This window comes from Phoenix dactylifera, unplaced genomic scaffold, assembly GCF_009389715.1.
Source record: "Phoenix dactylifera cultivar Barhee BC4 unplaced genomic scaffold, palm_55x_up_171113_PBpolish2nd_filt_p 001518F, whole genome shotgun sequence".
Taxonomy (NCBI): Eukaryota; Viridiplantae; Streptophyta; class Magnoliopsida; order Arecales; family Arecaceae; genus Phoenix; species Phoenix dactylifera.
In genome coordinates this window covers 37,764-50,200 of record NW_024068827.1, presented here as the reverse complement: position 1 = coordinate 50,200, position 12,437 = coordinate 37,764, and the positions used below count along the sequence as shown (strand labels likewise).

Below are 12,437 nucleotides of genomic sequence, written 5' to 3'. Positions count from 1 at the left end.
TCATCCTTCATCCTCTTGAAGAAGAATCAAAAGTTGAGTGCTTCGAGGGAGAAAAGTTCAGCCACTGCAGCACCTCTGCATGAGCTAGCACTCCTGCAGTTGTGGATCTTTCTAGAGCTTCGCGTGGACTATCCGTAGAGGCCGGACGCGTGTGCGGCTATACAAGGTGATCAAGGAATCATCAAAGTTCTCAAAGCAAAAAGGTATGAGATCTGATCTTATTAAAAATTAAGATTAGAAATCAACTAGATTGCTGAAATTCTGCATGACTACATGTTAGACATAAAATCATGCCTACTTGTTTGGGATAAATGTTTAAAGTCCTGAATCTATTTTTGTTGTAGAGATATGATCTCTAGCGTGCATATGAATTAAATAGTTTAATTCATGCTTCCACTGTAAAATTTTTAAAAATATATGCATGCGACCACCAGGATTTCCAACAGTGGTATCAAAGCCATAGGTTCAAAGTAGTTTAAACATTTATGCCTAAAACAAGTTTTCTAATCCTAGTAGTCAAGTAATCCGATTGGAATGATCACCAGGCCGTCCGATCATAGGAGAAAGAAGGGTTCATAACCCTCTTTTGCCATTCAATTGGATCTCTTATGGCGTGTAGGGGTGCCACTGTGATTCAATCCTTGAAGATGAACCACAAAAAGAAGATTAAAAGTAGTTTTAATCTTTGTCATTAAATCTAAAATCATAGATATGTTTAGATCAGATTTAAAAGAGATTTATGATTGATTTAATTGCTGTTTTTACATGATTAATCAGATCTGAAAATTAGTTGCATGTGATGCATGAGATCTAGGTAAATTCATGTTGATGTATATATAATATAAAGAACAAGAATAAATCTGAAATCATAAACTTGTTTAGATTAGATCTAAATAAAATTTATGATTCATTTATTTTCTTATTTTATATGATAAATCAAATCTGAAAACAAATGCATATGATGTATGTTGTTTAAGTTAATTCATATTAGTTTATATATGTGATATATGAACATAAATCATCTAAGATTTAAATATGAATTAAATCTAAATTTTAAACATGATTAATTACAAATCTCATATCTGAAAAATAAGTTTTAAGAACTGAAACTTTGTAATTAATATGTCATTAAGAATAATGCAATGATCTGAATTTTCATAAGCTTACACTCAATTGAGAATTAAGTGATATGAAAACCTAGATCTAGAATTGTAAATCAATTCCATGACATTGCATAATTCATGGGGCATTTGGATTAGCTCAAATCAAGCTCTTAAGATTGGGTTAGACCTAAGGTTAGAATCAAATATGGTCTAATTAGAGTTAATTTATCAAATCTAATTAAGTAATAACTAGATTAGGTCAAGAAAACTTTAGGTCAAATACAATAGTTGTAGTTGGTCAAATTTCATGTCTTTGATTAGACCAAGATGGAAGTTGATTAAGGCTTAGAGGTTGAGCTCGAGTCATTTAAGTAATCAAATCGAAATTGATTAACCAGTCGGTGTCTAAGGTAAGTTTGGCAGACTTGAGCAGTGGTTTTTAATTGGGAGCTACTCGCACTAATTCGTCTTTATCGAGTTAATGGCATATCCCTTCCACCGATCTCACTTACCTGGCTGACTTGGTCAATCACATTTTGATTGGATTACTTAATGATTCGAGTTGACCCATACCTTTAAGAAAAATCAGTATGACTGATTTAGGTGTCTTCTTAACCGGATTGAATCTAGTTCTTATTAATCTGACTTGATGAAGTCAGTGGGAGGATCTAGATTAACCGATTCTTCTCATCTATTCTCAATTAAATCAAATCCTCTAAAATTATTAGGTTCCTAAAATGAAATAGTTATGGGGATAACTAGGTCATAGCCTCCCATTAAGTTGAGTGATAATGAGTCCAATGTTTCAATAATCATTGGAGGTGCCACACGCTTGGTGCTTATCGGGTATTGGAATTGTCATTCAATATATGATGAGTCGAGTGTACCTTCAATAGGTGATCAGGTGGGCCAAGCTACACTCGGGCTTGGTCATCTATTAGTAGATTACATAGAACCCTATCATTTAATGGTTGGACCTAACTAGAATTTTTGGTGGAGGCGCCACATGCCTGCCAAAGAGACTGAGGCAAAATTATCACTAGAAATTGTTTGGTGAAACAATTGGTTCAGAACCTACTAATAGGTACGTATGGGTTGGCCGAGCCACACTCGGGCCCATATGCGATCTATTGGGTTCTAATGCCCACTAAAGAGTTAAGTGTAATTCTTCGAATTTGAGGTAGAGGCTACAAATTTGTATAAAATAGTGGGAGGACCTTTAGACTAAAGTCCAAGTCTTTAGGGTATTGTCAATTCATATACTGATAGCCGATTTTCTTTTTATGTAGAAATGGCCACTGGTTTGTCACTTCGTTCATTGTTGGATAATGACAAGTTGACTGGACCCAATTTCAACAACTGGCTTAGGAAACTTAAGATTGTGCTAGAGCATGAACGGATCCTTTATGTGATAACGAATCCAGCACCTGAGCAGCCTGCTGCTAATGCACGGGGTACGGTCAGAGAAACTTATCAGAAGTGGCTCGTGGCCGTATCACTGTCCGATGTATTATGCTTGCTGCAATGAGCGACGAGTTCAGTCGCCGGTTCGAGAATGCCCAACCCGAAGAAATCGTTCAAATGTTGAACGAATCTTTTGGCACTCCCGACGACGTTGAAAGGGACAAGACTAGTTGTGCTATTTTCAGCGCACGGATGAAAGATGGGGCATCGGTGACTGATCATGTATTGTACATGATTGAGTTGATCGAGCGCCTGAGCACTCTCGGTTTTCCCCTTCATGATCAATTGGGGAAAGATGCTATACTGAACTCTCTTCCTGGTTCGTACGGCCCATTTCTCACCAATTTTCGTATGACGAAACCGGTAGTAAATTATCACCAAGTGTTGGGTTTACTACAAACTTTTGAGAAGGATCACCAACTCCTAAAAGGGTCGGTGAATCTAGTGGGAGGTTCGTCCAAGGGTCGTGGTCCCTTTAAGAAAGGGAAGAAGAAAAACAAAAAATCAAAAAAAAAAAGATGCATCGTGCTGAGCAAAGTCAGACTAAGAAAAAGAAGGCTGATCAGAGTAAGGCAGAGTGCTTCTACTGTAAGAAGCAAGGGCATTGGAAGAGGAACTATCCTCAGTATTTTGCCGCTCTTGACCAGAACAAGCCAAAGAAAAAGATGCAATCAGTTGCAGATCAAGGTACTTATATGATAACACATTGTAATTTCTCAATTTGTGATAAAAGCATCAATCACTTGAAGGTATTTGGTTGAATAGCCTATTTTCATATTCGTTCTGAAAAAAGGGGTAAGTTAGATGTAAAAGCATCAAATGATTCTTTGTGGGATATAGTGATGAAATAGAAGGCTATAAAATTTATAATTCTATTGATAAAAAACTGATTGTCAATAGTGATGTTATTTTGCCGAAATTGATGCATGGAATTGGGAAAGAGGATAGAAAATTCTTCTTTGTTGGTCGAGGCCCTGTAATTGGACCTCTCCTATTGCTTATATGCCCTTTGACCATGACTCTCCATCCTCAAGTGACATAGAAAGTCTTCTTGATAAATATATCAATCTTGTGATTTTGCTAGTTTTGCATTGGAATCTACTTGTTTTGAAGATGCAATTATAAAAAAATGGATGTGATTCAAAGGAACAGAACAAGGCGACCTAATTATCCATCCTAAGGAAAAAAGGTCATTGGTTCGAATGGATCTACAAATGCAAATCCAATTTAATGGTTCACTTTAAAGGTATAAAGCTTGGTTCATTGCTTAAGCGTACGCATAAATTTCAAGTATTGATTTCACGGAGACATTTTCTCTATTGTAGGAATCGATACCATGAAAACCATGTTAGTCTAGGAAACACAAAAAGGATAGCAGGTGTATCTGCATTTTTTTTAAATTAGAGAGTTGCAAGGAAAGCATATGTTCGCCTCTAGGTTTTGAAGTAAAAAGGAAGGAGCATCAAGTGTATAAATTAGAGAAATAGAATCCATGGCATAATATAGTAAGATTGACAGATACTTTCTTAAAACAAGCTTAGAAGAAGTAAAAGTGAGCCAACACTCATTGTAAGATCCGAAGGTATGAAAATTCTTATAATTTGTTTTTCAGCAATATTATTGTTGCGATTCTTGTCAACGTGTAGATTGGAATTTTAAAGAAACGAGCTATTATGACAGCGCCAAAGAAAGTTTCATCGAAATTTCATAAGGATGTATATCTTTCATCCTTTTCTCTTTTTACGTCTTGTTTCTCTTTTTGAAAACTCCGTCTTTAAGACCCTAGTATGGACCCTGTTAAAGAATATATTTTTTCTTGTTGAATGATAAGGAAATCCAATAGCAGACCTGAGCTGAACTAAAGCAGTCCCAAACAATTGACAGTCCTAGCTATGTACATGAGACAGATTATTGCTTTTGATTGAAGATTACCAATTAGAAGTGTCCAAAGGTATATGTGCAGACCAGATGGTGAGAGACAAGATTTGCTGCAATCTCTTTGACCTTTTTTCAAACAATATAAATCTTTGGAATTCTATCCATGAAAAGAACTTCCAAGGCACTAAAACAAATGAAACAATCATAGAGATTTGAGGGGGGTGTTACAAATGGATGGTGGATGTGTGCCATCTATTAGGCTAGTCAGCGATTTGAGCATCGCGACCACTCGTTGCTGATTGCAGGTGCACATGCAGACCAGGTCTACATACTGCATGGCTTCATGAGGGAGAAGCCCAGCCATGAAGAAGGGGAAGAGGTAAGAGTGAGTACTCTCCATCAACAACATCACCTGTTCTGCAAAGAGGATGAGGTATCATTCTCTTCTCCAATATGGGTTCTTTCTAGCCCCTGGCAGTGGCAAGAGCTCCTTCTCTTCCTCCTTGAAGTGTTCCTTGCAATGTTCCTGGCCATAAACCCAGTTGTTACTTAGAAAAGATCACCAATAACAAATAATATGGGCCTGTATTAAGATTTTCTCTTTTTAATTTCTGTAAATTGGTAAATACATATTTATATTTGAGTGTGCTCCTTTTTTTTCCATGTCCTAGAGATACTAAAACTAGCAGGGTGCATCTATAGTAGTTAACTTGTGGCTCTAGAGGCGCTCTGACCTTATGCAGCTGTACCCAAGTGGAAGGCTGGAAATTACAATCGTATACTTCGTCCCAAGTGTTATAGGAATGATTCAGGACACCATCAAATGAAATAAGTTTAGGTAACTTGAAATTTGAAGAAGAAAGAGATCTTAGATTCCGTATTTGCCAATGATTCTATGCAAAAGTTTATAAAATATTTGCTTTTTTTTGTGTTATCCCCCAAATAAATCATCCTTGCCTATTTATTGCATTCACAGTTAAAGTAAATATAGAAGAAGCATTATCTATCATAGGAGTTGCAGCAATTAAATTGAAAATGGTACGGACCACATTTCCAATACAAATTCAAGGAGAAATCAATTTCTTGATGTTGCTTTAGTTGCCACCTTGGTTTGACTGTCATTCAGTGCCAGTTGCCTGTTGAGTAAAAGTTTTTTATTCCAAAGTCCTCAATGCTTATGGCAATTTAATTATTAACCTCTCTCCCTTATTTGAGAGTGTACAATAAAAGATACAAGTGCATGTGAAAAATCTCACCAATACCAGAAATTAAATGAGACATGGCCAGCCCCAAAATCAGCAAGCTAATGAATAAAGCTACAAAAAGATAAGGGGTGAGAAATCTATTTTGCCTAAACAGTTCTCATCAAAACGTTCATGACTGAAAGTTCCTATCAGCTAACTGCCCAGAGTTTGTAGGCATGTGTGTAATGATGTGAAGTCCTGAGACCAAAACAGTCATATCCACTCTAGGATGTGGCAACTTTCTATAACCCATCAGAATTTGAATGTCAAGAAGGAAAATTGTTCTATGACAAAAGATTCCAACAAGTGTTTTCCCACCCATGAAAGCAAAGTTGGTGGGCAAACACTAGTGTATGCCCTGAAGGTTCTTAGAGTAATAATAACTACCTCCAAATTCCTACAAGATAGAAAGGAATCAAAGCCATCAAGATAATAGCTTAGATGCTACTCAAGATAGCATCAAGATAGCTTAGATGCTACTCAAGGTAGCATCAAGATAATAGCTTAGATGCTACTCAAGGTAGCATCAAGATAATAGCTTAGATGCTGCTCAAGATAGCATCAAGATAGCTTAGATGCCACTCTAAGCCACTCAAAGAATCTGTTCTATTATAGTTAGGAGGAAAGAATTACTTGCAAGGTCCAGAAGCGAAGTGAGAGATTTGATATCCTCGTTTATCCTGTTCATAACTTGGTCAACAAATCGCACCATCCTAATTCCTTTCTTCCCAAATCAATCGGAGAGACTCTTTGGAGCCTGGAGTAATGGCTGACGTGCTTTTCTCAGCCTTGCTACCGGTGGTGATGGAGAAGGCAACCGATCATGTTCTCCAACAGTTTGGAATGATGTGGGGCATCCATGAGAAGCTAGAAAAGCTGGAAAGAATGCTGTCGGCAATCCTGGACAGACTTGGAGATGCAGAGGAGCGGCAAGTCAAGGAAGCGGGTGTGAAGAGCTGGTTGGCAGCACTGAAGAATGCAGCCTACGAAGCAGACGACATACTGGATGACTTCAATGTGGAAGCAAAGCGGCGGAAGGCAGAGATTCAGATCGACATGACAAAAAAGGTGCGCAGCTTCTTTTCTCTTGGCAATCCAGTTTCGTTTCGCCTTAAGATGGGGCGAGAGTTGCATGCTATTGTTGAAAAAATAGAGAAACTAGTAGATGAGGGAAATAAATTTGGTTTCACGGTCAAAACCCAAGCACAAAAGGACAGGCCACAAACCCACTCCTATGTGGATGAATCAAAGGTCATTGGCAGGGAGGAAGATAAAGCAAAAATAGTGGAGTTGTTACTTGCTCATGATAACAACCGGAATGTTGCAGTCCTTCCCATAGTTGGGATGGGGGGTTTGGGTAAGACCACACTGGCCCAATTGATTTACAAAGATGAGACGGTGGAGAAACATTTCGAGCCACGAATGTGGGTCTGTGTGTCGGATGAGTTCGATGTTAAAAAACTTGCTAAAGATATAATAGCTTCAGCCACAGGGGCTAAGTGCGAGCTATCAGACATGGAGTTGTTACAACGCCGCCTTCGAGAAGTTGTAAGTGGGAAGAGGTAGGTACTTGTATTAGATGACATTTGGAACGAGGATCAGGCAAAGTGGAATGAGCTAAAAACTCTACTAGAAACGGGTGGAGGAGGGAGCAGGATCGTTGTGACTACACGATGTGAGCGGGCATCGACGAATAATGGGTACCCTCGGCACTTATCACCTACGGTATTTGACTGAGGATGATTCTTGGGCATTGTTTAGGAAGATAGCATTTGAAGGGGGCGCAAAAGAGCCTCAAAATCTCGTAGACATAGGCAAGGAGATTGTCAAGAAATGTGGTCGGTTGCCTCTGGCAGTGAAGACATTGGGTGGCTTAATGCATTCCAAGAGCCAGGAAAGCGAATGGCGGTCCGTGATGGATAGCGAGATTTGGGATCTGCAGGTCGGTGAAGATGGGATCTTGCCAGCACTAAGGTTGAGCTACAGTGATTTGCCTTCCCATTTAAAACAATGCTTTGGTTTTTGTGCCATATTTCCGAAGGATTATGAGATGGAAAAGGATCTGTTGATTCAACTATGGATGGCCAACGGATTCATTCCATCCGATGGAAGAAAGGAGTTGGAGGACAAAGGGCAGGAGATTTTTAATGAGTTGGCTTGGAGATCTTTCTTTCAGGATATCAAAGAAGCTGAGGAGGACGGTGCTCTTTCATCCAGGCATGAACTTTATTATGTAACAACATGCAAGATGCATGACCTCATGCACGATCTGGCGCGATCCATTATGGGGAATGAATGCCTGGGCATGGAGGACCCTGCCAGGTGGGAAGATATATCTACGAAAGCCCGTCACTTGTTTACACTTAGAAAAGTTCAATTGAATAATTATCCAAATATTCGCACTCTCCTGTGCTCGAGATTCTCCGCTAGTATGCCTGCGGATTCATTAAAGCCAAAGTCCTTGAGAGCATTGGATCTATATTATGCTCCTATCACACGACTGCCTATTGCAATTGCATATTTGAAACATCTGAGATACCTCGACCTCTCTTATTCTCATATTGAAGCATTACCGGATGCCACCAGCACACTTTTCAATCTACAAACTCTGAAACTCTCTTGCTGCAGGAGACTCCGTAAGCTGCCCGAAGACATGAGAAATATGAGTAGCCTGAGGCATCTCTACATTGACAGATGTCCTAGTCTGAAACAGCTGCCAACAGGTATCAGGCAATTGAGCAGCCTGCGAACATTGAGCAAATACATCGTAGGCAATGATGCTGGAAGGCGTATAGGTGAGTTGAATAGCTTAAATCTCGGTGGCCTTCTAGAGCTGTATAACCTGAGGAATGTGAGGGATGCAGCAGATGCTAAAGAAGCTAATCTTAGTTCCAAACATAACCTTTGCTCATTAATATTATGTTGGGATATGACTCAGTGGGATCCTCCTTCCTGCTATGAAGAAAACGCTGATCGTTGTGTCGAAGATGTTTTGCCAGTAGAAAACGCTGAAGAGGTGTTGGAAGCCCTTAGACCTCATGGTGGCTTAAAGCTTCTGACAGTATGGCGCTACGGGGGTGGCAGCTTTCCAACGTGGATGATGATGGACACCGTATTGCTGCAAAATGTTGTTGAAATGCATCTGGGAGTTTGCACAGGATGCCAACATCTCCCGCCTTTGTGGCAGCTACCTTCTCTTAAATTTCTCTACTTGTTTAAGATGCATAACGTCAAACACATTTGCGGCAGCACCTTCTACGGCAATGCAAGTAATGGCACAGTGCAAGCATTCCCCTCACTGAAAAGACTGGTGTTGCATACGATGCAGAGCTTGGAGAAGTGGTCAGAGTTTGAAGGAACTACAGAGGTCCCGTTGGTTTTCCCTCACCTTGCTGAGCTTAAGATCATTAATTGCCCAAATTTGATGACCATGCCAGAGCTACCATCTCTCCAAAGTTTAGAAATGAATGGAACTACTAATAAGCAGTCGGGCTTGATCTGTAGTCTGACGACATGGTCTTCCCTTACTTCTCTCCTATCTTTGAGGATGGATTCTTGTGATGATCTGGTCTACTGGCCGGAGGCGGAATTCCGTGGCTTGAACTCACTGAAGAACCTAAGTCTCCATCATTGCAAGAATTTGGTTGGCCCGTTACCTTTGCCATTATCCTCGTCATCATCAGGGCATGGAGAGCTCCTACCAAACTTGGAAGAGCTGGATATTGGAGATTGTGATGGTCTGCTGGAATTGCCCAAGTTGCCTGCTTCCCTCAGATCACTGGATGTAGACTCCTGCCCTAAATTGAATTCCTTGTCGGAATGCCTGCGACATGCCAATGCTCTTGAGTATGTCAATATTTTGAGTTGCCCAAGCCTGACTTCTTTACCAGTAGATCTGGGGCACCTAACATCACTCAAGGGGATACATATCAGCATGCTTCCTGGCTTGGAATCTCTGCCAGAAGGGATGCAGGGCCTCACTGCCCTTCAAGAACTATCTATTAAATATTGCCCTCGGCTGTCATCGCTCCCAGAAGGTCTACAACGACGACTCCCTGGACTTGAGAATCTGGCCATCGAAGGCTGCCCCAACCTGGAGAGTCAGTGCAAGAGAGGAGGACCACATTGGGACCTCATCTCACGCATCCCCAATACCAAAATATCATCTGAGAGGAGGAGCAACTTCAGCACATCCCTTCCTTCCTTTTCTTGCTTTAGAAGACCATCTACAGTCTAATGTCATCCCAGTCCTTTCGAGGTACAATCCCATCTCTCTCACACACACAAATGAAATAGAAATTAGTGAGTACAATTATTTATGTTCCCTCACATTCTCGTTCCTGCTGAGGGAATCTAGTGGCAAGTTTTAGTTCAGTTTGTCCATGCTCACTGAAGCAGTTCCTAAAGGTAATCAATGGCATCTTCCTTAGATGGTAGCCACAATACACTGTTCACATAAACTATTATGAACCAATTTATGATTCTGACAAGAATTTTTCAGGGATAAGAGGTCAAGTGGGAGCTGGAGGGATGCACATTGGAATTTTTCATTCATTTTTTCTCATTTTATTGTCTCTTGCTATGTCAGATAAGCAGCAAATTTAGCTTCAGGATGAATTAAGAGAGTTCACGGTACAAGCAGCTTTCTTGTCGATCATTTCAACGTTGAACTTCTTGCTATTCTAAATCTACTAACAGAAGAAACGACATACTGTGCCTTGGATAAACTTTTCAAAGATTTCCGGACATTCAATGATCAAGTGGCTTCGTATGAATCTTCCTGATAGATTTGCTTTTGCTGTTGTTACGCATTTAAAGGGACACTAGGAAGAGATAAGCTTAACTCCCTTTCAGTAGATGTTATTTGGCATGTAATGTGTTGTTGATTGTTTTCTCTGAACCATATTTTATTTCATGTCCTTCGATATATAAATATTGTATTTGAAGACTTTGGACAGTACTTCTACTTTATGTGCCAAAAATACACTACCAGAAAACACGCGTATAGTGACGGGAAATTAGTGACGGACCGTTATCAGTTACTATTTGTGACGGATTAGTGACCGACAGAAATTTGGTCATCGTGGTGTAAACTTAGTGACCGTTTAGTGACAGACCGGTCACAGAATGCGCGGGTAGGATGGGCGCCAAACCTTAGTGACCATCATAGTGACGGGGTATCTGTCAGCAATATGATAACCAAAATTGCAACCAGACAGTGACAAATGCAGCCGTCACAAATATAGTAACCCTAGTATTTATAAATTTTTAAAAGATTATTTTTGGCAGTAACAGATTATTGACAAAAATTTCTGTCACCAAATTTAATTTTTAATTCCAAAAATATTAAAAATATTATTTTTGAGTAAACCTAAATTAAAAGAAAAAATAAAAGGAGGAATATCCAAAATGAAACTAAGTGTGCCCGCCGTTCCGCCCAAATTTCTTCGATAATCCAAATTCCAATCGCTCTCTATAAAACTCAAATTTCTTCTTCTCATTTTAAAATCTCATGGTGTCGGCCATGACCCATTTGCACCCCTATTGCAAGTTTCCTGCTTTATAGAATTTTTTTACCATACTTTATAGTTCAAAAATATTTTTGCCTTGCAAGTCCCATCCAATCAGCCTTATAAATAAAAAAAAATTTGATATGAAATTTGGCTTGCAAACCGATTTAGCCCAAATCACGATTTAGCCCAAATCAGCCTATATACAATTTGGCTTGCAAACCGACTTAAATACCAAAACCCTAACCTTTCCCTTCCCTTCCCGTCCCTCGCTGAGAGCAGCCGCCGCCCCCCCCCCCCCCCCACTCCCTCGCTGAGAGCCGTCGCCGCCCTCCCTCGCTGAGAGCCGTCGCCGCACCCCCTCGCTGAGAGCCGCCGCCGCACCCCCCCTCCCTCGCTGAGAGCCGCCGCTGCCTCCCCTCCCTCGCTGAGAGCCGCCGCCGCCGGCCCCCCTCCCTCGCTGAGAGCCGTCGCCGCCCTCCCTCGCTGAGAGCCGTCGCCGCCCTCCCTCGCTGAGAGCCGCCGCCGCACCCCCTCGCTGAGAGCCGCCGCCGCACCCCCCCTCCCTCGCTGAGAGCCGCCGCTGCCTCCCCTCCCTCGCTGAGAGCCGCCGCCGCCGGCCCCCCTCCCTCGCTGAGAGCCGCCGCCGCCGCCGCCCCCGCCCCCCTTTTCCCTCGCTGAGAGCCTGATAGCCGCCTCCTCTCGGTGTCGTCGCCTCTTCAACGACCGGCCGGCGGCTCTTCGCGTCCTTCTCCCCCGGACGGCAACCTCCGCGGCTCCGGTCACCGACTCACAGTCACCGGTAAGAGTTTTCTCCTCCTCCTCCTCCTCTTCAAGCTCGATCCCGGTAGATTTTGCCCAAGCCCGGAGAGAGAAAGAGAGAGAGAGAGAGAGGTGGTGGGGCAGCGAGACAGCTCGGAACAGTGGGAGAGTGGGGAGTGGGGATAGTGGTTTTGTTTTGGGTGGAGACGGGAGACAGAGAAAGAGAGGAGGGATTTTTTTTTTTTGCTAAAATAGACGAAAGAAACTTTGATATATCTGAGTAGCTGCTTTTATTATGATACTTGGACACATCACTTGGTTGGGTAAATCATGATACGGGCACTGTGTCGAATTTACTGTTGCTAAAATAGACAAAAATAATGTTGTACTTGAGGAGCTCCTTAATATTATGCATTTTTATTCTGACACATTTGTTAGTCCTACCAATGGTTTGCATATATTTAGACTGCTTCACT

General features: G+C 41.3%; 2 protein-coding genes across 3 annotated transcripts; both read left to right on the top strand.

Annotated features, from left to right (window-relative positions):
- Nucleotides 1-6,286: 6,286 nt before the first annotated feature.
- LOC120108729 (putative disease resistance protein RGA4) lies at nt 6,287-7,263 on the top strand. Its single transcript, XM_039122422.1, has one exon. It carries the CDS (start codon nt 6,455-6,457, stop codon nt 7,253-7,255), a length of 801 nt encoding a protein of 266 aa, XP_038978350.1. The 5' UTR covers nt 6,287-6,454; the 3' UTR covers nt 7,256-7,263.
- Nucleotides 7,264-7,363: 100 nt separating this feature from the next.
- LOC120108728 (putative disease resistance protein RGA4) lies at nt 7,364-10,649 on the top strand. Of its 2 annotated transcripts, none has more exons than XM_039122420.1 (2): nt 7,364-9,947; nt 10,278-10,649. In XM_039122420.1, exon 1 carries the CDS (start codon nt 7,386-7,388, stop codon nt 9,924-9,926), a length of 2,541 nt encoding a protein of 846 aa, XP_038978348.1. In that variant the 5' UTR covers nt 7,364-7,385; the 3' UTR covers nt 9,927-9,947; nt 10,278-10,649. The 2 variants fall into 2 exon arrangements, with proteins under 2 accessions (XP_038978348.1, XP_038978349.1); XM_039122421.1 differs by lacking the exon at nt 10,278-10,649 and adding an exon at nt 10,191-10,258.
- Nucleotides 10,650-12,437: the final 1,788 nt, after the last annotated feature.